Source organism: Salmo salar, chromosome ssa05 (assembly GCF_905237065.1).
Source record: "Salmo salar chromosome ssa05, Ssal_v3.1, whole genome shotgun sequence".
Lineage (NCBI taxonomy): Eukaryota > Metazoa > Chordata > Actinopteri > Salmoniformes > Salmonidae > Salmo > Salmo salar.
The window spans coordinates 28,333,620-28,361,419 of NC_059446.1; the positions used below are offsets into that span (position 1 = coordinate 28,333,620).

Below are 27,800 nucleotides of genomic sequence, written 5' to 3' on the forward strand. Positions count from 1 at the left end.
TTGGAATGAGATGTTCGACGAGCAGGTGTCCACATACTTTTGGTTAAGTAGTGTATTTAGCGATAACAAACAAGAATAAACATTTCTCATCTGCTATAACAATAAAGTGACTCAGAAATTACATAAAAATGGCTACAACATAGCTAGCTAGTCAGGCAAAATATGGCTAACAGTAGTTTCTTAGCTGGCAAAAAACAAGTGCATAAAATGCTGTACAATGACTAAAATATGACTAAAATATTGGCAACTATGTCAGGAAACATAAGGAAACAAATACTGTACTCACAGTTCTTGCATTCACACACAGTGAAGGATACAACAGTTAGAATAATAATGTTAGAAAACCGTATATTCTGAACTTGGGAGTTAGACTAATTAACACTGTGAGCTCGCGCTTGCAGTGAGATCATCAGTCACTCTTAAAGGGACAGGTTTTCTTACAGGTGAGTTAAACAGAAATGCATAAAGAAGTGTGCCCTCCCAGGCTCACCCATGGCTGCACCCCTGCCCAGTCATGTGAAATCCATAGATTAGGGCATAATGAATTTATTTCAATTGACTGATTTCCTTGTATGAACTGGAACTCTGTAAACATTTTGAAATTGTTGCATGTTGCTTTTATATTTTTGCTCAGTATATATGATAAGGGTCCCCATGACAACTCCTTGTGATAAACAAATTGAACCTGGATGATTAATATGATTATGAGAATTCCCTTTTGGATTTCTGAAAAATGTTTTTTTCAGTTAAGGAGAAGGTTCACTTAATGCAGCAGAACATAGCCAAGGGGGCTGACAGGCTTAACCATTCTCTCTGAAAAAAGGGGTTATCTGGGTGGGCTGGGTGGGAGAGTGTTCGACACCTCTAAAGAAACACCCCTCCTCCTGGTCTCAGGGTAAGGGGCTGTTTTCAAGGCTGAGCCGGTGTTTCTACCATTGCCTCTCTAAGCTTTCTGTTTTCTGACCACCTGCGCCTTCCTGCAAACATACTTATTCCTGCATACTGAGACCACCCTTTTCCCTCACCACCCCCTGTATTCTCCACTGTTGAGACCAGGTTTTCGGCACTTGCCAGAGCGGCTCGCGATGGACAGCGCTGTGAAGACGCACTGATCTCTCTCATAAATCAACGGCACGACTACTTGAATTAAATCTCTGCTGACAAGCAGTCTGAACACAGAGTAGAGAGAGAGAGAGAGAGAGAAAGAGAGAGACTTCTGTGTATCCCTCAGCCGACAATACACACAGAAACAGAGTTCTGAGCTTTTGTCACATCAGTTGCTCTACATCTAGAATAGCCCAGATGGAAGAAGATATGGATGAGGGGCAGACTCAGAAAGGTAAGGAAAGAGAAGTGTATTTTATTTTTAGGTGGATGGATTGAGATTCCATTTGAGTGAAATCCTGCACTAATTTATTTGTCTGTTGTCAGTGAAGTACTTATGCAGAAAGGTTTGAGAAAATATTTGGTTAATACTCTGGGTATAAAAGAGCATCTGTTTGGGTTGTTCCTTTGTCCATTGATTGTCTGATTGACTAAAGTGTGTGTGTGTGGTGTGGGTGTTGTCTGCTGTCGAAACAGTCAGAGGGGTGTGACCTGCCTCTGTGAGCGTTGACTGTGAAAGCACAGGGAGGATTGTCTTTGTTCACGGGTGTCTCGGTAAGGCTCTCCCATGCCTGTCAAGATGGCTCAGGGGAACTTTGAAGACAAGAGACATCGAGCCAGTCCGCTTTCGCTAATAAAACCATTGCATCCAGACCATATGCATGTCCAGCTATTGTATTCAAATCAAAGCGCTTTCATGCTTTCAGCAGACATTTTTTTGACGCATGTGAAGATTCCTTTCTTGTGCATATGCATGCAGGGTATGTTGTTTGCATTGTGCAAAGGGGTTGCCATTTAAAATGCAAATCCACCCCTTCGCCAGTGTTGCAGAAGTGTAGGCTTGAGCCGAAAATAGCAGTCTATAAATACATGATGTATAAATACATTGATGTTTACAAACGGTTTGTTTGAATGAGCCTTCTTCCATATTAATTCAAATGCTCACTGGATGAATAAAAATGCTGTCGTTCTCTCCACTCTGAGGTGTAATTCTCCCCCTCCACTCCTCCTCCTCCCTTCCTTCCTTCCTTTTCCCCTTCTTCCCAGGTTCTGTGCATGTGACAGGGCTTCGTATGTCTGTGCTTCTTTTCTTCCCTCCTTCCTGAAAACCAGTCCTTCACAGGCATGAGTGCTGTAACAGTTGCCATGGCACTGGCCAAGTCTGGTCATTATCCCTGCAGCCACTCTCTGCTCTCTGTTCTGTTCCTGCAGATGACATTTTGGTATCCTGGACACACAGTTTGCACACTGTCTGTGTGCGTGTGTTTGTGTGCGTGTTTGTGTGAGTGTCATGGATGGTCACTCGTAAAACAAATGGTGCTATCTAGAACCTGAAAGTTCTAGATAGGTTTTTCTGCTGTCCCCATAGGAGAAGCCCTTGAAGAACCCTTGTTGGTTCAAGGTAGAACCCTTTTGGTTCCAAGTAGAACCGCTTTGGGTTCCATGTAAAACCCTTTCCACAGAGGGTTCTACATGGAACCCAAAATTATTCTACCTGGAACCAAAAAGTTTTTTTTACCTGGAACCAAAAAGGGTTCTGCTATGGGGACAGCTGAATAATTGCATGTACTACAAAGTGATAGGCCATTATTGTCTGGTAAGATGTTAAAACCATTGGTGGCTGCAATATAACATTGGATCAGGAATTCTGTTTTCACACTATGATCCATGCCTCTTTGACACTAAGATGTCTCCAACCTGTGGGATGACTACCGGAAACTTATTGATAGCAGTTTTGATTGAATACCCATCCGTCTCCATAATAGAGACTGATGGGTATTGTACTCGCTCTCTCTGTGTGAATTATACATCCTGGAAGGCCAATCTGTCACATCATACAGTTGGCCATCTCCATCAATGTTCACTATACTGAAAGACACCAGCACCCAGACTGTGCATGCGTGTCTCTAGTACACCATGCCCCTTCATTTGAGTGAAGGCCTTGTTAGTCTTTCTATAATACTTATCCAAGCACTCTTTACACTACTAGCGCTGTGGCCCCACTGGCCCAAAGGTGGCTAACTGGCACATCTCTTCTCTATCAAATTTGTAAAGTTATAAATAAAACAGGGTGCTAAAGCAGCTTGGCTGAGTGCTGCTCCACATTAACACTCTTCTTCTATAGTGCTTCCTCTCCGAATCAACACACTGACTGATGAACTTCAGTTGCCTGGTCCCAGAACTGTTTGTGCTGTATAGCCAAGTCCTATGGTTCTACAACATGCTAAACCATAACAATGATCATAGGAGTCGGATACAGCACAAACAGGTCTGGGACCAGGCCACTGAAGTTCAGCTAGGGACACTTAGAAGTCTAGTGCTTGAAACAAGATGATTTGACCCTCCTGTTTCCAATTATGAAGTCTGAATGAATGCATAGTGTAAATGCCATGTAATAGGTTGGCCTACATGCTTCTAGGCCCACTACAGTATGTGCAGTGTGTCTTGCCCACTAGCAAATAATGGAATTTTGGTTCTCTGTTGATATTGGCCATTTGGTTCCTCCATGCAAACCTTAGCCCTAAAACCACCCCCTAAACAGAAAAGGCATCAACCTCAAACAAACATGAAATTGCCCCAAAATGTTCATGACATTCATAGTATTGACACAAGGAAAATACATTTCACTTTACAAAGCTAGAGTAGCCATATTGAGGGGGACTTGGGTATGCTCTCACAGTATTACCCTCACAGTGAGGGAAAGGGAAAGGGAAAGTGGGATACATAGTTGTACAACTGAATGCATTCATCTGAAATGCGTCTTCCGCGTTTAGTGAGGTAATGTGGTTTATGTTATTCATCTTTTAATAACAGTAATAAAATCCTCAGTGCAGCCATAAATAAACCTATTATTTGGCAACGACCAAAATTGTAACTATTTAATAATGATTCATAAACTACATATTATCTAATGATGATCTATAAACTACTTATGTAACCACAACCAGTCATAAACAGTACTTCTATTAATGTAAAGTAATACCAAGTTATAGATTACACCTTACTGTTATATTAAGGGTTCTAAGTCTCTTGTCGCTTGTTTGAGACAATTATTCACATGACCACTGTAAATCTACTGAGCTGAAAGGCTGGTTTAAGAGCACATGAAAGGGGAGATTTAACACCCTCCTGGGAGTTAGGCCAATTAATGACTTTGGGCCTCCGCCTTGAGGGCCTCTCAAATGGCTTTATAATGCTTATATTTAATGTTCAATGTGTTTTTTATGTTTTCTTAGATGACAAATTCATTTCAGTTTTCATTTCCGTGGAGTTGTGGAGATTATGTAATACATTTTAGTATAACTTGTATGGTAACATTGCTCCTGTAGTATTGTTTTTAGTCTGAGCTGAAGTCGTTGATCTTTTAGTTGTCAGGCCACCTTGCTTTAACCATGCATTATATATACATCTGAGCAACTCTCAGGGAGAAGCAGCATCAAACAGTTATGCTTTTATCTAGTAGTTATATTATAATCTACAGTATGTGACCTATCATTTTGGGGTGACTGGTCACAGTCTGACCCCCCACCTCAGAGAACCCTGAGTTCATGACATCTTTAAGAGGACAAGCAGATGTAAGTGCTCTTTCTCTGGGCCATTCCTCTAGCAACTGCCCCCCTGTCACCTCCTATGAGGACATCCGTTATGTGTGGACCAGAGCTCTATAGATCGTCTGTAGCCCTGTCCTGACCTTAGGGGCACCATGGACCAGCCAGGGGGCTACCATGCAAAAATAGTAAAAATGGAATGCACCTACTGTACAGAACATCACACTGTATGGTTTCCAGACACAACATGACTGTACATGCAAATTTAAAACTGTGCATTTTATACCTCTCATGGTTGCTTTGTAAATCCTCAAAATAACAATAAACACCCCCAAATAGTTTACATCACATTTAGTTTCACCGTTAACAAAGAGTTACAAAATCTATTTAAGTCGTTTTTTGACAGGTATTTATCATCTTAGTTTTGATTTTCTGTTGTATTGCTACTAGTGCTGCAGATCTATTTTGGCTGTCAAATGGAAGAGGCTAAGCTTTTTCAGCAACCAAAATCAACCAAATTGGATTCACAATCATCCCATAGCCTGAGGTGTATTGCATTATGATAGTGTCCATACCATAGAGATCTTATAATTCACTAGAGTGGCCGTTGGCATCCAGGTAACATGACAAAAAAAATCATCCCTCTTGGTCAGGAATGTCATGGGCGTCGTTAAGATAGGACCAAGGCGCAGCGGGTAAAGTGCCTATACTTAATTTATTAGAAGTAACGTGAACACTTAAACAAAAATAACAAAACGATGAAACAGTTCCATAAGGCACACAGGCTATACAGAAAATAACCACCCACAAAACACAAGTGAAAACAAACCCAACTAAATATGGCCTCCAATTAGAGACAACGACAACCAGCTGCCTCTAATTGGAGGTCATTGCTAAAAACCCAACATAGAAATAGAAAACTAGATAAACACATAGAAATAGATAACATAGAGCATAAACCAAAAACACCGAAACACACAAAACAAACACCCCCTGCCACGCCCTGACCAAACTACAATGACAAATAACCCCTTTTACTGGTCAGGACGTGACAAGGAAAACTTTCATTCTAGAAACTGGAATTGGAATTCTTGGAATCTATCAGATTATTACAAAAAACATTAATTCAAGTAGGGAGGCCATAATACATAATAATAATAATAATAATAATAATGGCTGTCATATATTCAATGTCATATAATAAAAGATGCAATTTGCAAGTGCGCGAGAAGGGGTAATACAACCCATTGATCAGATAAAAGTAGACTATTTTACCCCATAAACTGGACATGTGTGTCAAGATGCAGCATAACAAATGTTGGGGTGGGGGGTGGGGGGGGTATAGGGAAAGCGAACGTTGAGACACCTACTCTTCCGACATTCACAGACTGAAACATCCCCACTGCTTAGTGTAGGCTTATTTTCCCGTACTCCGCCCCCCATGGATGTCTCCAGGCCACCAGATCAAATGAACGTTATTAAATGTGAAAATGTGCCTTGTGTACACCACAAGCCATTCTAACCAGAAACTAATTAGCTTTTTCTCTTTGAATCTATCTCCTTCTCTCTCACTCTCCCCCTCTGTTTCCCTCCACCCCTTCTCCGTCTCTCGCTCCCCCCTTCCCTGTTTTAATGAAACTAATGCCACTATAGATCTTGTGATTGTGCGGCTGATACTATATAGATTATTTTCTGAATGATCCTTAGGAGTGCTGTTGTCTTCAAGATGCATTATCAATGTTTTCTGAGAGGTGACCATTACATGATGGTAACCTCAACCTTTTAATGAGCCATTGGGTGCTGAGGGTGTGTGTGTGTGTATCCCTTTTGCCTGTCGGACATGACGCTGACAGATGGGAGAGTGGTGACAGTGGTAGTGAGGAGGTGGCATGGGAGGGGCCTGTCCTTTCTCTTTGTGTTAGAGAGAGAGACGGCTTCTGTTGGTTGAACTGGAGAGACATGTTTGGGGTCACAGCCGAATTACAGACTTTACTTTTTGAAGAGGGGTTGTTTGTGTGGAGTACAATTGAAGGTGGAGCTGGAGCCTGCCTCTTGATTCAGCATTTATTGGCAGTTTAGAGATAATCCACATGTAGCCATGTTTTCACATACTGTAGTGATTACAAGTAATATTTAATGGCCTCCCTAATTTGAAGGTTTCATATGAATAAAGTTCAAGAACAAAGTGTGGTCATCATGAGATAAATATAATCCAGGCATAAAGGACTGCAAGTCCCACAGTTCTCTGCAACTGGAACTCTAAAAGACTGTTGAATTCTGGTGTGACTTTTCTACTAATCCAGAACAACAATTTACCACCATCCATTTCGAGATGCGGAACTAGTTGTTTTATATTTTGTAATTACATGTCATTGTTGACCATTAGCCACTATTGGAGGAATGGTTTACTAATGCCAATCTGTAAAAACAACAATTCATTTAACTTTTCTGTTATGCTTGTCTCCAAGAACAACTGTAGCCTAGTCTCAGATCTGTTTGTGCTATCATGACAGCTCCTTGTCATCTTAGTCATGATGACACAAACAGACTGGTGCCCAGGCTAGAAAAACTGGTCTTGTTGTTAAATACATTGCTAGAGAGAGTGAATGGTCCCTTTCATAACATATACCCACCTAAACTGGGCCAGTTGATACCCAACAAGTTCCACAACACACTCAACCCTATTCCACTGTGAACATGATCAATTGGAACCCCAGTGGCAGCTCATTAAACAGGCATCTTTCTCATCCCAGGTAATGTAACAGTAAAGCAGCTGCCGTAAATAATGGATGGAAGTGGCTGGCACTGTGCTGTTACTGTGCTGCTGGTGCTAAATTATGGATCAAGCATCCAGTGGCTCTTTCAGTCAATTCACACTAGTTGTCATTTTCAGTAGCATAGCGCCAACACTCAGACAGATTGAGTCAGGAATCTCAAGTTCAATGTAAGTCTGTAAAAAGGCTGGTAATTAGACTTATGATGGGAGGAGTTGCTGTTGTTTTCCAGTGGAGAATTGTTGAACTTGTTAGAAAACAATAGTGCCATGCAAATGTCTGATTATAACCATATCTGGTTCCCAATGAATCCTTAAGACTTCATACGTATAACATTAAATGGCAATATGGCCACCAGTACTACCGCCCAATGCCCTTGCAATGAAGAACCGTATGAGTTTTGAACAATTCTAATATTGTCAAATATTTCTATTTTTTCCCCAAACTTTTTATAATGATTCATGAAGTCCACAAAACATTTTCAAAACGCACCAGTGGCGGTCGGTGCAGTTTAAGATGAGGGAGGAAGATAATTTTTTGAATCAGCATGGCCTTATTTCTATTACAGCATATTGGATGACTGTCCTTCATATTCCATTCACCCAGCTCAATGTAACATCGACAGGTTTAGATTACCACATGATACTCACATTTTCCCTATACCCATCATGAGGCCTATGAATGAAAGTTTACAACATAGGTGCACAGGTCTTGATCATTTTTTTGTAATCAACGTGACAGACAGTAATGCATTCAATACCGCCTTGCACAGTCTTGCCTGCATCTAGCTGATCTAGGATGTTATCATTAGTTCAACATTTGCTAACGAGAGTTTCTACTGGACAAATTCAGGTATGTTTATCCCCATTTTGTTCCGTTTGATTCCGTTTAAGAAAAGTTTTTCAACAAAATCGACGGAATGTATACACCTCTGATCACATGCAAACACAGTTCACTTTCATAGTAGCCACATACAAACAGCATGATCACTTTGCATGTTGTATAATTCCTTCTTGCATCTACATGCTATCCTCCTCTCACCTTTTCCCTTCGCTTGTGGATGTCAGTGCACAACACATCATCTGTCTGTGACCAGGCGAAAATTACCGCTAAACTCTACACACAGCCTACATCGTTGTCATCATATTAGCTAACGTCATAGTCAACATAGCTAATAGAACCCGCTACAATCATGCAGTACAGTGTACAGTCAGCAAGCAGTTTAGTAGTTACACTTGCGGGCCAAGGTGGAAATAAATTAATAAAACCAAAAGCTTACTTTGACTTGGAAGAGTTCCAGTGTTGGACAGCCATAGCCAGCTAGCTAACATACGATCCCTCTCTGTTTGAGTCATGGTGTTTGAATAGGCTAAACTATCTAGCTGCATTTGCTAGCTAAATAAGAGAAAGTGAAAAATAAAAGGAAATATAGCTATCTCTCTCTCTGGCTTCTCCTTAATTTTTTTAATTAATTTGTTCAAAACTGTTCAACTATTGTCTTTCTCTCTCTTTGAGTCAACTACTCACCAAATGTAATGTACTGCAGTGCTAGCTACAGTGAGGGAAAAAAGTATTTGATCCCCTGCTGATTTTGTATGTTTCCCCACTGACAAAGAAATGATCATTCTATAGTTTTAATGGTAGGTTAATTTGAACAGTGAGAGACAGACAACAATAACAACAAAAAAATCCAGAAAAACGCATGTCAAAAATGGTATAAAATGATTTGCATTTTAATGAGGGAAATAAGTATTTGACCCCTCTGCAAAACATGACTTAGTACTTGGTGGCAAAACCCTTGTTGGCAATCACAGAGGTCAGACGTTTCTTGTAGTTGGCTACCAGGTTTGCACACATCTCAGGAGGGATTTTGTCCCACTCCTCTTTGCAGATCTTCTCAGTCATTAAGGTTTCGAGGCTGACGTTTGGCAACTCGAACCTTCAGCTCCCTCCACAGATTCTCTATGGGATTAAGGTCTGGAGACTGGCTAGGCCACTCCAGGACCTTAATGTGCTTCTTCTTGAGCCACTCCTTTGTTGCCTTGGCCGTGTGTTTTGGGTCATTGCCATGCTGGAATACCCATCCACGACCCATTTTCAATGCCCTGGCTGAGGGAAGGAGGTTCTCACCCAAGATTTGACGGTACATGGCCCCGTCCATCGTCCCTTTGATGCGGTGAAGTTGTCCTGTCCCCTTAGCAGAAAAACACCCCCAAAGCATAATGTTTCCACCTCCATGTTTGACGGTGGGGATGGTGTTCTTGGGGTCATAGGCAGCATTCCTCCTCCTCCAAACATGGCGAGTTGAGTTGATGCCAAAGAGCTCCATTTTGGTCTCATCTGACCACAACACTTTCACCCAGTTGTCCTCTGAATCATTCAGATATTCATTGGCAATCTTCAGACGGGCATGTATATGTGCTTTCTTGAGCAGGGGGACCTTGCGGGCGCTGCAGGATTTCAGTCCTTCACGGTGTAGTGTGTTACCAATTGTTTTCTTGGTGACTATGGTCCCAGCTGCCTTGAGATCATTGACAAGATCCTCCCTGTGTAGTTCTGGGCTGATTCCTCACCGTTCTCATGATCATTGCAACTCCACGAGGTGAGATCTTGCATGTAGCCCCAGGCCGAAGGATATTGACAGTTCTTTTGTGTTTCTTCCATTTGCGAATAATCGCACCAAATGTTGTCACCTTCTCACCAAGCTGCTTGGCGATGGTCTTGTAGCCCATTCCAGCCTTGTGTAGGTCTACAATCTTGTCCCTGACATTCTTTGAGAGCTCTTTGGTCTTGGCCATGGTGGAGAGTTTGGAATCTGATTGATTGATTGCTTCTGTGGACAGGTGTCTTTTATATAGGTAACAAGCTGAGATTAGGAGCACTCCCTTTAAGAGTGTGCTCCTAATCTCAGCTCGTTACCTGTATAAAAGACACCTGGGAGCCAGAAATCTTTCTGATTGAGAGGGGGTCAAATACTTATTTCCCTCATTAAAATGCAAATCAATTTATAACTTTTTTGACATGCTTTTTTCAGGATTTTTTGTTGTTGTTATTCTGTCTCTCACTGTTCAAATAAACCTACCATTAAAATTATAGTCTGATAATTTCTTTGTCAGTGGGCAAACATAGAAAATCAGCAGGGGATCAAATACTTTTTCCCTCACTGTAGCTGTAGCTTATGCTTTCAGTACTAGATTCATTCTCTGATCCTTTGATTGGGTGGACAACATGTCAGTTCATGCTGCAGGAGTTCTGATAGGTTGGAGGACGTTCTCCGGAAGTTGTCATAATTACTGTGTAAGATTATGGAAGGGGGTGAGAACCATGAGCCTCCTTGGTTTTGTATTGAAGTCAATGTACCCAGACGAGGACGGAAACTATCTGTCCTCCAGATTTTTCCCATTCTTCCCTACAGATCCTCTCAAGCTCTGTCAGGTTGGATGGGGAGTGTCGCTGCACAGCTTTTTTAAGGTCTTTCCAGAGATGTTCGATCAGGTTCAAATTCGGGCTCTGGCTGGACCACTCAAAGACATTTGGAGACTTGTCCCGAAGCCACTCCTGCGTTGTCTTGGCTGTGTACTTAGGGTCGTTGTCCTGTTGGAAGGTGAACCTTCGCCACAGTCTGAGTTCCTGAGCGCTCAGAGTGCTCTAGTGCAGGTTTTCATCAAGGATCTTCCTGTACTTTGCTTCGTTCATATTTTCCTCGATTCTGACTAGTCTCCCAGTCCCAGTCACATAGCAGCACCCACCCGTAGCACGTGCTCCAGCAGGTATATTTCACTGGTCATCCCCAAAGCCAACTCCTCCTTTGGCCGCCTTTCCTTCCAGTTCTCTGCTGCCAATGACTGGAACGAATTGCAAATATCACTGAAGCTGGAGTCTTATATCTCCCTCACTAACTTTAAGCATCAGCTGTCAGAGCAGTTTACCGATCATTGCACCTGTACACAGCCCATCTGTAAATAGCCCACCCAACTACCTCATCGTCATATTGATATATATATTTTTTTTCTCCTTTGCACCCCAGTATCTCTACTTGCACATTCATCTTCTGCACGTCTCAACTGGCCTACCTGGTTAAATAAAGGTGAAATTAAAAAATAAAAAATATAGAGTTCCATGTAGCCATGAGAGATGTACATGCATATTATTAATGTTAGCTCTCTGTTTACATTTAAGGGCCAGCCGTGCTGCCCTGTTCTGAGCCAATTGTAATTTTCCAAGGTCCCTCTTTGTGGCACCTAACTACACGACTGAAGTTATATCAACATGTTTTGACATGACAGTTTACAATCCAGGGTTACTCCAAACAGTTTAGTCACCTCAACTTGCTCAATTTCCACATCATTTTTTACAAGATTTAGTTGAGGTTTAGGGTCTAATGAATGATTTGTCCCAAATACAATGCTTTTAGCTTTTGAAATATTTAGGACTAAATTATTCATTGCCACCCATTCTGAAACTAACTGCAGCTCTTTGTTAAGTGTTGCAGTGATTTCACTAACTGTAGTACATGACGTGTATAGTGATGAGTCATCCGCATACATAGACACGCTAACTTTACTCAAAGCCAGTGGCATGTCATTAGTAAAGGTTGAAAAAAGTAAGGGGCCTAGACAGCTGCCCTGGGGAATTCCTGAATCTACGTGGATTATGTTGGAGAGGCTTCCATTAGAGAACACCCTCTGTGTTCTGTTAGACAGGTAACTCTTTATCCACAGTATAACAGGGGGTGTAAAGCTGTAACACATACATTTTTCCATCAGCAGACTATGATTGATAATGTCAAAAGCCGCATTGAAGTCTAACAAAACAGTTCCCACAATCTTTTTATCATCAATTTCTCTGAGCTAATCATCAGTCATTTGTGTAGGTGCCGTGCTTGTTGAATGCACTTCCCTATAAGCATCCTGAAAGTCTGTTGTCAATTTGTTTACAGTAAAATAGCATTGTATCTGGTCAAACACAATTTTTTTCAAAAGTTTACTAAGGGTTGGTAACCGGCTGATTGGTCAGCTATTTGAGCTATTCTTGGTTAGCAGAAAGAATTACTTTTGCTTCCCTCCAAGTCTGAGGACACCACTTTCCAGCAGTCTTAGATTGAAAATATGGCAAATATGAGTGGCAATATCGTCTGCTATTATTCTCAGTAATTTTCCATCCTAGTTGTCAGACCCCAGTGCCTTTTCATTGTTGATAGACCCCCAAAAAATTTCACCAATAGCGTCCCTCCACAAAAACCCATAATCAATAAAAAACACAATTCTTTTTGCAGCCTTTCCTTATTGCTCTGTGTTCACCTTGATCACACCCATATCCAGCACGAATGCCATGGCAACTCTATCCCATTATAGCTTTAGTTCTCATAGTCAGGTCCCAGGGATATTATATCAGCTTTAATATTGTAGATAAATTGTGGGTTCCATCAAGTAATTGTCTGCATCATTTCCAATACCCCATATATTTTGGGGGTAAATATTGACATATATATTTTTGGAAATATATTTTCCTTATTTATTATTTCAATGTGCTATGAGATAGCAATTGCTTTGTAATAATAATTAAACACAACTTTCATAATACACCTCAAATAAATGGGTCCTCCATTTAGCAGTCATACTGTATCTAAATAATGCATAGGTATGTCTAATTAAACCTTCATAACGGACATGACACTTTTTGTCACCCATTCCCACTGAAAGGGACAAGAGCCCCGCAAATGGAAATATCATAGCTGGGAAACGATGGGAATCGGGCTTGATGACGTGACAACACTGGCGGTGGATTACATCTGGAGATAGGCTCGGATGAGGAAAACACATGATTTCGCATGTGGAAAATCACATGATTTTATGAAAATGTGAAATCATGTGAAAATGTGTTTTTGGAACACTTCACGTGATCGGATGTTTTCAAATGTATCGTTTCATGTTATGTTGCTTTATATGTTGTCACGTTATCACAATAATGTAACATAAGATCACATGTGATCACATGTGTTTTTGGAACACTAAACATGTGTTCACATGTGAAATTCATGTGTTTTTTCAATAAAGGATCCCCAACCTAGCAGACTGAGGCGGAGGTAGATAGCTAGCTTACTTGCTATTCCAGTCACAATCTGTATAGAAACAGATGCAGAGCATGGAGGAGGGAGGAGAAAGAGGGCTATTGCTTTCGCAATGAAGTGCGATGGAAAATCGACACGAGGCGTGATAGAGGAGATGGCAAATAAATGACTGCTTGGCTGAGATGAGGGAGATGTCATTGATTGGTATCTCTGAGAATTGCAAATAAAATAGAGTCAGCTCGGTTTTTCAGACTTTTTTTTAAAATGGGAAACATGAGCGGGGATTGAATGGGGAAGAATTAATCAATGGTTCTAATGGTGATGTAGAGGCACTGGAGGAAATTCTCCAGTCGTATGAGCGTGAAATTACATTTGTGCATTTCATTAGTGCTGCGCATTGATTTGGGGAGCATATCAGCTCATATCTGGCCATGAAAAAGAGTGGGGTTCACTAATGAAATTGGAATGGGACAAACTTGATGCATTTGACATTAGTCTGAAACAAAGTTGTGCATGTATGACATGCATTTGTAGAGTATGTAGGCATAGCTGCCGTTAGGATGATGGATGAACTCACTGTCCAGACTGCTTCCATCAAACACATACACAAACCCTAACATACAGTAACACTTCCATGGGATTGTGATTCTGTTATAATATGGCCACAACATTTAGAAACACACCAATCCAGTCAAATACACCCAGACATCCCGCCCACAGACACTTAGACTGAGGCACAGTCTCACACTCACACACGCACACACACACACACACACACACACACACACACACACACACACACACACACACACACACACACACACACACACACACACACACACACACACACACACACACACACACAGACAGACACACACACATACTTCTCGTAACAAGGATTATTCACCCTGATCCCTGACCCATGTGTGGCCAGATAGAGTGGATGCCCGGGACGCCTATGGGTCAGTTCACCTAGGGCTCAGGCTGAAAGGGTCAACCACACCAGGGCTCTGCTGGGTTCAGTAGGGTTTAAGTTGGGTTCACCTCATTCCTCATACTAGAATATCTGTAGCAAAGAGGGGAGTCACTCTCTCACTGCTTCACCTCCGACTGCATTTAACCACCAGTGTGTAGAGGATGACCACTGTATGTGAAATACCATACGGTACCATATTGTTCTTAGGTGAAGGCTGCTGTGTCAAAACCCCATGAAGTGTGCCACGCAATCACATAATATCCATTTTTAGAAACAGTTACCATGTTGATTATGGTACCTACTACTATGATTGCTATGCACCTCATGTAACAACATAATTTTAGTGGTTGTGGTGGTGATATAAAGGCCTTGTACTGACCACAGCTTAGTCTGATTGATTCCTCTCAAGATATCTTCCTGCATTCTCAACCAGTACTCTCAATCCAGTGTTTCTCCCTCTGTTGTCCTGTGATTTACTGTATATAGTGAACATTCCCTCCTGTCTTTCATGAAGTCTGACCTTCTCTGTCTCTCTTCTCTCTGTGTTCTCAGGATGCCTGGAGTGCTGCATCAAATGCCTGGGTGGCATCCCGTACCCGTCGCTTATCGCTACCATCCTGTTGTACGCCGGGGTGGCGCTGTTCTGCGGCTGCGGGCACGAGGCCCTCTCTGGGACCGTCACCATCCTGCAGAACTACTTTGAGGTGGTCAGAGGACCCGTGGATTCCCTTGACGTGTTCACCATGTGAGCAGGCTACACACCTATGACCTACACTGTAAACATTCCAGATACACTGTTGTGTATTACCTGAAAGTTACCCCTATACCGAGTAGCTCTCTGTACTTTAGAAGAACCTGCATTGCAGATGGGCTAGATAAGACCGACATTGTATTCTGGTGAAAGAACACTGTCTCGATTTAAAATGGGTTTCAAATTAGTCACTTGTATAGTTACCGTGTAAATACACTATTCAATGTAACTTGATACGTTTGACCAAACAGAGTTACAGAAGATGTAACAATTTGTTTTTAATGCACAATAACAATGAAACAACAATGTAATAACTGTACATTACAGTTGTTTTCACACACTTTTCACTTTTTCCATCTAGGATTGACATCATTAAATATGTGATCTATGGCATCGCCTCAGCGTTCTTTGTCTACGGCATTCTGTTGATGGTGGAGGGCTTCTTTACCAGCGGAGCCATTAAGGACCTTTATGGAGACTTCAAGATCACCACCTGTGGACGTTGCGTCAGTGCTTGGGTAAGGGGTAATTCATCACTGAATGATGAGGTTTAGTGATCTTCAAGAGTAGCTGGTAACGTTTTCTATGAACAACCTGTGTGTAATGCAATGGCCCTAAGGGACAAAGTAGCTTTTAAAATGGCAGTGCCATCAATCACAATATTGTGGCTAAAATGTGACTATTCTGTGTAAAGGGCAGAATTTAGGCCTCTCTCTGAGTACCCCCATCCGTTCCACTTTCTATACTGGCACAACTGTTTCAAGTGGCCAATCATCAAGTTTAAGTGGAATTAAGTGTGCTAGTACTGGAATAGATCAAAAAGTGGAATGTGGGGTATGTGAGGAGACATTTGGGAAACACTGATATAGACTCAGTCACAATAAATCCTGATGGGAGATACTAACAGCTCTTAATGTTATTGCTAATTCACTTGACACGAGGTATACCTGGAATCTGGAATCTACTGAGTCTCCGCTATCCTATGTCTTAGTTCATCATGCTGACGTACATCTTCATGCTGGCTTGGCTCGGGGTGACTGCGTTCACCTCCCTCCCCGTCTTCATCTACTTCAACATCTGGACCATTTGCCAAAACGCCACCATCCTGGAGGGAGTCACTCTGTGCCTGGACCCACGCCAGTATGGTAAGGATTCATGATATACAGTAGTTGGGTTTACTGCTTCTCTCTGGGTAGTTTCTAACGTATTACCCATGAATGTTGCATAGACATCTGTGGTATAGATATTCTGAGATAAATCAAAACTAATATGAAAATGTCGGAATGGCCAATTGAAATGTTCTCCTCTCTTTTCAGGTATTGTGCCAATTGGGGAGGGGAAGACTGTATGTACTGGATCTGACAAGTTTTACAAAATGTGTGAATCAAATGAGGTAGCTGATACAAATAACATAACTTCAAATACATTGAATGTGAATAACATATGTTTAATAAATAATGTGATACTTGGTTTCAAAGTTCAAAAGCTTTTGCAAAATGAACATTTACGTGCAACATCTATGAAGGTTGTAAATAATGCATATAATAAAATGTGTGTGGGTCTTTGACAGGTTCACTAGGGTTTTTATGGGGAAGCCTGACTCATTTTTTCCTTTCCTTTGTCTTTGATACAGCTGGACATGACATTCCACCTGTTCGTTTGTTCCCTGGCTGGTGCTGGAGCTGCTGTCATTGCTATGGTGAGACACAAAAACCTATTACTTTTCTATCTCTGTTGATATAGCTGATATTACAGCTTTGATTTATATCCATATGAGGGCAATGGATACATGGACCATGTAATCTGTATATGAACGGCTGAGATCTGTGCAGGTCGCTGCATCGATTATATCTCATGTTCCTCATATGACAAAATAGGAATCAGACATGTCAGTAATTTTCCCCTGCACTAGTTTTATTTAACTAGTCCATAGGTAAACAATTGTAACACAAGGTTCTGATTTGACATGGCCATTTTGAAAATGACAGTAATAGGTCAAATACAAGTGGTAACGGGGTAAACCAAATGTCGTGTTTTAATGGGCTCAGTTGATTTCTGTAGCTGAAATCTCTGTTTTGCTGTAAGTCTATGGGAATGGCTGGGGAGGCAGTATTTTGGCGCAGTGGAGAGACAAGGTTTTTCTTTGGCTCAGAGATGCTAGGCATTTCACAGCGTTGTCATGGAAACTGGGAGAAGAAAGGCCCGGAGCTTGTTGAAAACATCTCTCAGTAATTTGTGAGGAGCCATTTTCTAAGAAAGAGAATGTGGTCATCGTTAGTCAAAGATGATGGTGCAAATTGCAGTGAGACATTGCCTCCCATTTTAACAAAACAAATGGCTGGGAAACAATGGTGGTACGCGACAGACACCCACCAACAGAAGGGTGGCAGTAAAAAAAGGAAACTACAATGTTAAAAAAGAATCAATGCAAGTCTGACTTCTATCTCATGATGAACTGAAAAGGTATTAATACAGTAAAAAATGCATGGTCCTTCCATTTTATCTGATTATTTAACTGATTACTGAAACAAATTACTAATTATCAACATCAAATATGAGATGAGATGTTAAATGAAATGGATGCAGTATTTTCACTATTCCAAGTCCTCGCAGCTGAGACTGCAGCTTTTGTTGGAATCCTTAAGAGACCAGTAATTTGGTCTTTGTGTTGATTCAAATCTATTAGTTTCTTATATTGATCTGATTCAGTCTGAAAGGTGTGGCAAAGTAACAACCAGAGTAATTTAAGCAAAATACATTCACAATGGCTGTGCGTCTCCATGAGCTGGGTACTACCGACTGCTTCTACTGTACTGCCACCTGCTGGCACATCAGCAAAACACACCATTGTGAATTGAAAATAAAATAATTCAGAATTTGAGACATTGTTTTTCAGCTGTAGAATACTTAATTTGACTCATTTTCTAGGTTTAATTAAAGCTGTGGGCCACATAATAGCACTTTATATTTCTGCTGATGATGTGATTATGTGAAAATCCATAGAGATCCTATTAAATTACTATATTCTAATTCCTCATTCTATGTGCTCCGTTAAGACAGTATCATGAAATCTGTAGTGATAATACAATATATAAATATGGTACACTTTCTTCCATTTCCTGACAGGCATTCATCTTTCCCTAATGGATGTCAGTGGAAAAGTGAAAGACCAATAATTTTGTTAGATTTTTCTCCCTGACTGAACTTGTTTGTGACTCATCTCTGTTAGATCCACTACCTGATGGTGCTGTCAGCCAACTGGGCCTACGTGAAGGACGCGTGCAGGATGCAGAAGTACGAGGACACCAAGTCCAAGGAGGAGCAGGAGCTCCACGACATCCACTCCACCCGCTCCAAGGAGCGTCTCAACGCCTACACATAAGGCCAGCGTGACACCTGGCCCTGCCACCCTGCCCCTCCATCTCCACCATCCCCTTTAAAGAGGGGGGTGGGTGGCGCCCGGGGTCCTCGCCACCGCTGATGTCACTGGTGCGTCATATGACAAAGTGGTCCAGGGGACCCTCACAACCCCTCCAAACAGCATTTCAGATGATGAGCCCTATTACCTCTCTTATGGACTGTATTATGATTATGATGATGATTATTAGTATTACCTGTATTATTATGGCTTCTATAGTAGTTGGTAGTTCAGTACGTAGTAGAATTGGAAGTATCTAGCAGAAGTTTTTTTCATTTACTTTTTTACTTTGGAGAATTTCTTTGGATTTTTATGAGTTTGTAGTTTTATCAAGTGTCACATTTCCCCCCTTTATAATTTATTTCTATTCATTTTTTAGGTGATCAGTTAGGGCTTAAAGGGTTTCAAGCACATTTCTCATGTGTGTGTGTCTGTATAGATCTCATTTTAAAGCACTATGTACATGGATGGGTGATCGGTGTTGAAGACTACAATATTTTCAATCACACAGGGGAACTTTTAAAGCTTCTGAAGCTTTAAATACCAGTACTGCCAGGGATCTAAATAATAACTTTGAAGTGAAAAGCTTTGTTTTCTACCTGCGGTTACACAATAGCATTACCAAATTATAATAATACAAAAACATGATTTACTAGATGTACCAACCCACTGGGCACAGATGTCAATTAAACGTCTATTCCACATTGGTTCAATGTAATTTCATTGAAATGACGTGGAAACAACATTGATTTAACCAATGTGTGCCCAGCGGGAAGCCTGTTAAACAGGAAACACTTAGGTCTTTATCAAAGAAGAAATTAGTTGCCAATATGATAAACAATGGATTATTTTATTACAATATGAGGCATCTTGCCAATTTAAAGCTATGTATCTAAGGACTGTGAATGATTCCATCGTCTTTAATCATATGCCACACAAGCACACGGACACATGTTCTCATACCCCCATTTTTATTTCATAAAGTGTAACTTTATAAATACAAGTATGAAAGTTTTTGCAGATTTCTGCACTGCATATATTGAGATATAAATGCATACTTTGGTCCTATATGTTAAGCTCTTCAAATTCAGGACAATTCATAAGAGAATAAAAATAAGTTACTGTGGTTTATTTCACTATGAATCCCTCAGTCTTTCAAAAATATTGACGCAAAAAAAAGTATTTAGTGTAAAATTGAACTTTTTGGTGGATTTATCAGACTTAAGAAAAGTGTATGTCACAGTAAGTTATTTTGTTTATGACAGTAAAAGTTGGATTGTATTGCCTACACATCATTATGCCATAGGACTCCGAAGGTGGCCTACCATTTCATTGCCTGGCAATATTTGTTTTGTCAGTATTTCTAAGAGCTAGTTTTGTGCACTTATTTGAACATTTCTGTGCTCTCTCTAGGTGTAAGCTCATTGGTGTTCAACTCAGAGTTGGATCACTGTACTGTTAGGTAAAAACTGTGAATTTAGATGTGTTTTCGTGGCATGGACAATTTATTTTAACACTTTGCCTGTCTTGCTGGGTCAACCTTTTGTTTACATGTGCAGTACTAAACCCCCCCATGATAACAGCATTATGCTACTGATATTAGACGGTAGTGTTTGAGTTGTGTCTGTTTAGTTTGTAATGAGCTTTCAACCATGTCTTGAACTGATTATTGTACCAACGTTGCTTATTCAGTAAATGACCTGAAAATGTTTTCAGCTTTCTCCTCGTATTAGTCTTTTGTACTTTCACAAAGAATGCTTACTTATGTGATAATGCCCTCGAAGCCGATGTTACTAGTGGTGTTATCGGAGGATATACCAGTGTTTTCTGTTTGTCTGTTGCCAGTTCGTCTTGTTTGTCAAGCTTACCAGCGTTTGTCCTGTCAGCTCCTGTCTTTTAGCCGGTGATATCGGAGGACATATTGGCACGGGTGTTGTTAGTCCCGAGACGAAGTCGGCAAACCGTCCCAAAATATCCTCCAAACACCGGCTTCAAGGGCATTATCACTTTTATACAAAGGGTTACCAACATATTTAAATTATGTTTGACTTATTTTAATTAAAAACTTTATTAATACTATTTCATCCCTCCACAAGATACTGTCTAGACATTTACATTTTAGTCATTTAGCAGACGCTCTTATCCAGAGCGACTTACAGTAGTGAATGCATACATTTCATACAATTTTTTTCTGTGCTGGCCCCCCGTGGGAATCAAACCCACAAGCCTGGCGTTGCAAAGACCATGCTCTACCAACTGAGCTACAGGGAAGGCTATCTAGGGTTGCTAGAGACGCAACCCATTCATTCAGTCTTTTTGTTCTGTATCTGTGGACGCGAGCCAGTCGTTCGTTCTAAGTGTTACATAGTAACATTCTCTTAATTGAATCTGTTTTGTACATACATGTGCCAACAGTTGAAGTGGCTTTTCTGGCTTGTAGGATCAAAATTTGCTTATAAATAAAAATCACTGTATTCCCTGTGAAACACTCCACAGTGTTCTTATTACAATAACTGTTCCTTTAAGTACAGTTTAACAAGTATTTGAATTTCCAATGACCAATTGGGTTGGGGTAAGAGTTAGGGTTACTGCAGTAAGTACAGTGTAACACTGAGTAATTACAAACAGAAAATAGTGTGTATCAAATCAAATTTATTTATAAAGCCCTTCTTAAATCAGCTGATATCTCAAAGTGCTGTACAGAAACCCAGCCTAAAACCCCAAACAGCAAGCAATGCAGGTGTAGAAGCACGGTGGCTAGGAAAAACTCCCTAGAAAGGCCAGAATTTAGGAAGAAACCTAGAGAGGAACCAGGCTATGAGGGGTGGCCAGTCCTCTTCTGGCTGTGCCGGGTGGAGATTATAACAGAACATGGCCAAGATGTTCAAATGTTCATAGATGACCAGCAGGGTCAAATAATAATAGTCTGCATGGGTAACTGTGTACAGGTAACTGCCAAAAATAAAATAAACACTTGAGTAAATGAGGGATACTATCAGGAATCAAGGTAAGACCCAGGTGCAGACTGTGTGAAGTAACAATGTTTATTGTAGCCACAGGGGCAGGTAAAAGACAGGTCAAGGTAGATAGGGGTCGATAATCCAGAGCAGAGGCCAAGGTACAGGATGGCAGGCAGGCTCAGGGTCAGGTCAGGCAGAGATCGGTAATCCAAAGATGGAGCAAAGGTACAGGACGGCAGGGTCAGAGACAGGCAGTGGTCAGGCAGGCGGGTACAGGGTCAGGACAGGCAACACCAGGAGGATGAGGAAAAAGAGAGGCTGGGAAAAGACAGGTGCTGACAGGACAAATGCTGGTAAGCTTGACAAACAAGACGAACCCTGCAACAGCCAAACAGAAAACACAGGTATAAATACACAGGGATAATGGGGAAGATGGGCGACACATGGAGGGGGGTGTGGACAAGCACAAAGACAGGTGAAACAGATCAGGGTGTGACAGGATACAAAGTATATTGAAAGTGTAACCGATGTGAAATGGCTAGTTAGTTAGCGGTGATGCGCGCTAATAGCGTTTCAATCGGTGACGTCACTCGCTCTGAGACCTGAAGTGGTTGTTCCCCTTGTGTTTCAAAGGCATGGCTATTGTGGCGCGATGGGTAACAATGCTTCGTGGGTGTCAGTTGTTGATGTGTGCAAGGGTCCCTGGTTCGAGCACGGGTTGGGTCGAAGAGAGGGATGGAACCTATACTGTCCTGACCAGTATAGGGGTTATTTGTGATTGTAGTTTGGTCAGGACGTGGCAGAGGGTATTTGTTTTATGTGGTTCGGGGTGGTGGTTTGTTTAGACGGGTGTTTCATTTATTATTTCCTGGTTTTGGGTTATGTTCTATGTTTTTGTATTTCTATGTTCTTTCTAGTTTAGTCTTTTCTATGTTAGATAATTGGGTGTTGGGACTCTCAATTGAAGGCAGGTGTTTGTAGTTGCCTTTGATTGAGAGTCCTATATATAGGGATGTGTTTTGTTTGTTTATTGTGGGTAGTTGTTTTAGCACTGCTGTTATGTGTATAGCCTGCGAAACTGTTTCCTGTCGTCGTTTCTTTGTTTATTGTTTTTCCGTGTTCACAGTTTAATAAATAATAATGATGCGCACGCAACCTGCTGCGCCTTGGTCCTCTCTTCACGAAGACAGCCGTTACAGTTACAAAAGCATAGCTTCTAACATGTGTGGTTCCTGAGTTAAACAATTTATATCCCATCATGCTTAGGGTCATGCATAAAAATGTCCAGTTGCCTATTATTTTTGCTACCATGGCTAGAAGAAGAGATCTCAGTGACTTTGAAAGAGGGGTCTCAAAGAAGAATAAGGGGGTTTAAAGTTTGTGTGTGTGTCAGTCACCAGATCTCAACCCAATTGAACACTTATGGGAGATTCTGGAGCAGCACCTGAGACAGCGTTTTCCACCAACATCAACAAAACACCAAATTATGGAATTTCTCATGGATGAACGGTGTCGCATCCCTCCAATAGAGTTCAGATATGTGTACAATCTGGTGGTCAAATGACCTAAAAAAGGCACTTTATGTTGGGGTTTCCTTTATTTTGGCAGTTACCTGTATATACAGTTGAAGTCGGAAGTTTACATACACCTTAGCCAAATACATTCAAACTCAGTTTTTCACAATTCCAGACATTTAATCATAGTAAAAATTCTCTGTCTTAGGTCAGTTAGGATCACCACTTTATTTTAAGAATGTGAAATGTCAGAATAATAGTAGAGAGAATGATTTATTTAAGCTTTTATTTCTTTCATCACATTCCCAGTGGGTCAGAAGTTTACAGACAACCAATGAGTATTTGGTAGCATTGCCTTCAAATTGTGGTCAAACGTTTCGGGAAGCCTTCCACAAGCTTCCCACAATAAATTGGGTGAATTTTGGCCCATTCCTTCTGACAGAGCTGGTGTAACGGAGTCAGGTTTGTAGGCCTCCATGCTCGCACACGCTTTTCCAGTTCTGCCCACAAATTTTATATGGGATTGAGGTCAGGGCTTTGTGATGGCCACTCCAATACCTTGACTGTGTTGTCCTTAAGCTATTTTGCCACAACATTGGAAGTATACTTGGGGTCATTGTTCATTTGGAACACCCATTTGCGACCAAGCTTTAACTTCCTGACTGATGTCTTGAGATGTTGCTTCAATATATCCACATCATTTTCCTTCCTCATGATGCGAATTATTTTGTGAAGAGCACCAGTCCCTCCTGCAGCAAAGCACCCCCACAACATGATGCTGCCACCCCCGTGCTTCACGGTTGGGATGGTGTTCAAGCCTGCCCCTTTTTCCTCCAAACATAATGGCCAAACAGTTCTATTTTTTTTCCATCAGACCAGAGGACATTTCTCCAAAAAGTACGATCTTTGTCCCCATGTGCAGTTGCAAACTGTAGTCTGGCTTTTTTATGGTGGTTTTGGAGCAGTGGATTCTTCCTTGCTGAGCGGCTTTTCAGGTTATGTCAATATAGGACTCGTTTTACTGTGGATATAGATACTTGTGTACCTGTTTCCTCCAGCATCTTCACAAGGTTCTTTGCTGTTGTTCGGGATTGATTTGCACTTTTCACACCAAAGTACATGGCTGATTTGTTTTGATTTTCCCATAATGTCAAGCAAAGAGGCACTGAGTTTGAAGGTAGGCCTTGAAATACATCCACAGGTACACCTCTAATTGACTCAAATTATGTCAATTAGCCTATCAGAAGATTCTAAAGCCATGACATAATTTTCTGGAATTTTCCAAGATGTTTAAAGGCACAGTCAACTTAGTCTATGTAAACATCTGACCCACTGGAATTGTGATACAGTGAATTATAAGTGAAATAATCTGTCTTTAAACAATTGTTGGAAAAATTACTTGTGTCATGCACAAACTAGATGTCCTAACCGACTTGCCAAAACTATAGTTCGTTAACAAGAAATGTGTGGATTGGTTGAACAACGTTTTAATGACTCCAACCCAAGTGTATGTAAACTTCCGACTTCAACTGTGTATGTACGTATGTATGTATGCAATGTATGTATTTCCCACACAGGCAAAAGTACTCCAGTATATCTCTCCTCAACCAACTACCATTCTAACACCAGATGTCCCTCTTTCACTAAGTCAGGACCAAGCTAAGACCAGCAGCAGTCTGTTTCTGACCCACTCAAGGGTAAATACACAAAAATCACTAATAATGAAATTAATAACTCTTATTTTTTATGAGTATAATGGTTAATTAATCCATCTTTCCTAGAAAGATGTGTATTCTGGTGTTCTCCATACAATAAATATGTGTTAAGTATGTAACGCGTGTCGAGGACCAAGACTCAACAGGGAAGTGTATACTCATCTTCTCTTTTTAATATATAAGAAGGAGAAACAAAATAAACACGTATACAATTAACAGAAACGACACTAACCGTTCTGTCAACTACCCACAACCCACAATACAAACACACCCCTAATTATAGGACTTTCAATCAAAGGCAACGATAGACAGCTGCCTCCAACTGAAGGCCCCAACACCAATTAGCTAAACATAGAAATACAAACGACTAGACTAAACTAACATAGAACAATAACCAAAACCCTGGCCTAATAAATCAAATACCCCTCTACCTGGACACATACACAAAACCACCCTAAACCACATAAAACAAATACCCCCTGCCACATCCTGACCAAACTAAACACTAACAAATAACACCTTTACAGGTCAGAACGTGACAAAGTAACCATTTCTATACCTTTTAGATTACAGGTGGAGCTCATTCAAGGCAACTTATCTTATATTACATAAATATATATATATATATATATATATATATATCAAAAAAATAAAGGGAACACTTAAACAACACATCCTAGATCTGAATGAAAGAAATAAGAAATAATCTTATTAAATACTTTTTTCTTTACATAGTTGAATGTGCTGACAACAAAATCACACAAAAATAATCAATGGAAATCCAATGTATCAACCCATGGAGGTCTGGATTTGGAGTCACACTCAAAATTAAAGTGGAAAACCACACTACAGGCTGATCCAACTTTGATGTAATGTCCTTAAAACAAGTCAAAATGAGGCTCAGTAGGAGGCTCAGTGTGGCCTCCACATGCCTATATGACCTCCCTACAACGCCTGGGCATGCTCCTGATGAGGTGGCGGATGGTCTCCTGAGGGATCTCCTCTCAGACCTGGACTAAAGCATCCACCAACTCCTGGACAGTCTGTGGTGCAATGTGGCGTTGGTGGATGGAGCGAGACATGATGTCCCAGATGTGCTCAATTGGATTCAGGTCTGGGGAACGGGTGGGCCAGTCCATAGCATCAATGCCTTCCTCTTGCAGGAACTGCTGACACACTCCAGCCACATGAGGTCTAGCATTGTCTTGCATTAGGAGGAACCCAGGGCCAACCGCACCAGCATATGGCCTCACAAGGGGTCTGAGGATCTCATCTCGGTACCTAATGGCAGTCAGGCTACCTCTGGCGAGCACATGGAGGGCTGTGCGGCCCCCCAAAGAAATGCCACCCCACACGATGACTGACCCACCGCCAAACCGGTCATGCTGGAGGATGTTGCAGGCAGCAGAACGTTCTCCACGGCGTCTCCAGACTCTGTCACGTCTGTCACATGTGCTCAGTGTGAACGTGCTTTCATCTGTGAAGAGCACAGGGCGCCAGTGGCGAATTTGCCAATCTTGGTGTTCTCTGGCAAATGCCAAACGTCCTGCACGGTGTTGGGCTGTAAGCACAACCCCCACCTGTGGACGTCGGGCCCTCATACCACCCTCATGGAGTCTGTTTCTGACCGTTTGAGCAGACACATGCACATTTGTGGCCTGCTGGAGGTCATTTTGCAGGGCTCTGGCAGTGCTTCTCCTGCTCCTCCTTGCACAAAGGCGGAGGTAGCGGTCCTGCTGCTGGGTTGTTGCCCTCCTACGGCCTCCTCCACGTCTCCTGATGTACTGGCCTGTCTCCTGGTAGCGCCTCCATGCTCTGGACACTACGCTGACAGACACAGCAAACCTTCTTTCCACAACTCGCATTGATGTGCCATCCTGGATGAGCTGCACTACCTGAGCCACTTGTGTGGGTTGTAGACTCCGTCTCATGCTACCACTAGAGTGAAAGCACCGCCAGCATTCAAAAGTGACCAAAACATCAGCCAGGAAGCATAGGAACTGAGAAGTGGTCTGTGGTCCCCACCTGCAGAACCAGTCCTTTATTGGGGGTGTCTTGCTAATTGCCTATAATTTCCACCTGTTGTCTATTCCATTTGCACAACAGCATGTGAAATGTATTGTCAATCAGTGTTGCTTCCTAAGTGGACAGTTTTATTTCACAGAAGTGTGATTGACTTGGAGTTACATTGTGTTGTTTAAGTGTTCCCTTTATTTTTTTGAACAGTGTATATATATTCATCTGGTACGTCACAGAAGAAAGTCTTACTGTAAAATATCATATTGCAGTGCGTAATATGCTTGATATACTATAAATACAAACTGTCACGTCCTGACCATAGTAAGTTGTTATTTTCTATGGTAGAGTAGGTCAGGGCGTGACAGGGGGTGTTTGTCTGTTTTTGTATTTCTATGTTCAGTTTCTAGTTTTGTATTTCTATGTTGGTGTTGTTTGGGTTGATCTCCAATTGAAGGCAGCTGATCCTCGTTACCTCTAATTGGAGGTCATATTTATGTTGATGTTTGTCCCACCTGTGTTTGTGGGTGATTATATTTTGAGTAGTGTGTTTTCTCTCTGCGTCACGGTTTGTTGTTTTTGTGTGGCAAGTATTAATGTATTGCATTTCAGATTCACGTTAAATAAAATATGTGGAACTACAAACACGCTGCATTTTGGTCCGATCCTTTTGACAGCCGTGACAGAATCACCCACCAAAAATGGACCAAGCAGCGTGCCCAGGAGGAGCAGGGATCCTGGGCCAGGGAAAGGAGAGAATGGAGGACGTCCTGGACATGGGAGGAGGTAATGGCAGGGGACAAGACCCTGTCATGGAAGCAGGTGGAGACAGCGAGGGAGGAACGGCGACATTACGAGGAGCTAGCCCAACGAAGGAAGCACGAGAGGCATCGGCACACGGGAAGTTTGGCAGAGTCAGGATGAAGACCTGAGCCAACTCCCTGTGCTTACTGT

General features: G+C 41.5%; 1 protein-coding gene across 1 annotated transcript; it reads left to right on the forward strand.

Annotated features, from left to right (window-relative positions):
* Positions 1-900: 900 nt before the first annotated feature.
* gpm6aa (glycoprotein M6Aa) lies at positions 901-20,352 on the forward strand. The gene is made up of 7 exons (XM_014199192.2): positions 901-1,339; positions 15,025-15,217; positions 15,585-15,741; positions 16,215-16,368; positions 16,540-16,616; positions 16,857-16,922; positions 18,453-20,352. Exons 1-7 carry the CDS (start codon positions 1,303-1,305, stop codon positions 18,603-18,605), a joined length of 837 nt encoding a protein of 278 aa, XP_014054667.1. The 5' UTR covers positions 901-1,302; the 3' UTR covers positions 18,606-20,352.
* The last annotated feature ends 7,448 nt before the right edge of the window (positions 20,353-27,800 follow it).

What these genes read in the sequence shown, in the direction of transcription:
- gpm6aa (XM_014199192.2), top strand. Translation starts at nt 1,303, where the DNA reads ATGGAAGAAGATATGGATGAGGGGCAGACTCAGAAAG. An exon ending in TCCCTTGACGTGTTCACCAT is followed by an intron (nt 15,218 to 15,584) that starts GTGAGCAGGCTA and finishes TTTTCCATCTAG; the next exon opens with GATTGACATCATTAAATATG. An exon ending in GACGTTGCGTCAGTGCTTGG is followed by an intron (nt 15,742 to 16,214) that starts GTAAGGGGTAAT and finishes CCTATGTCTTAG; the next exon opens with TTCATCATGCTGACGTACAT.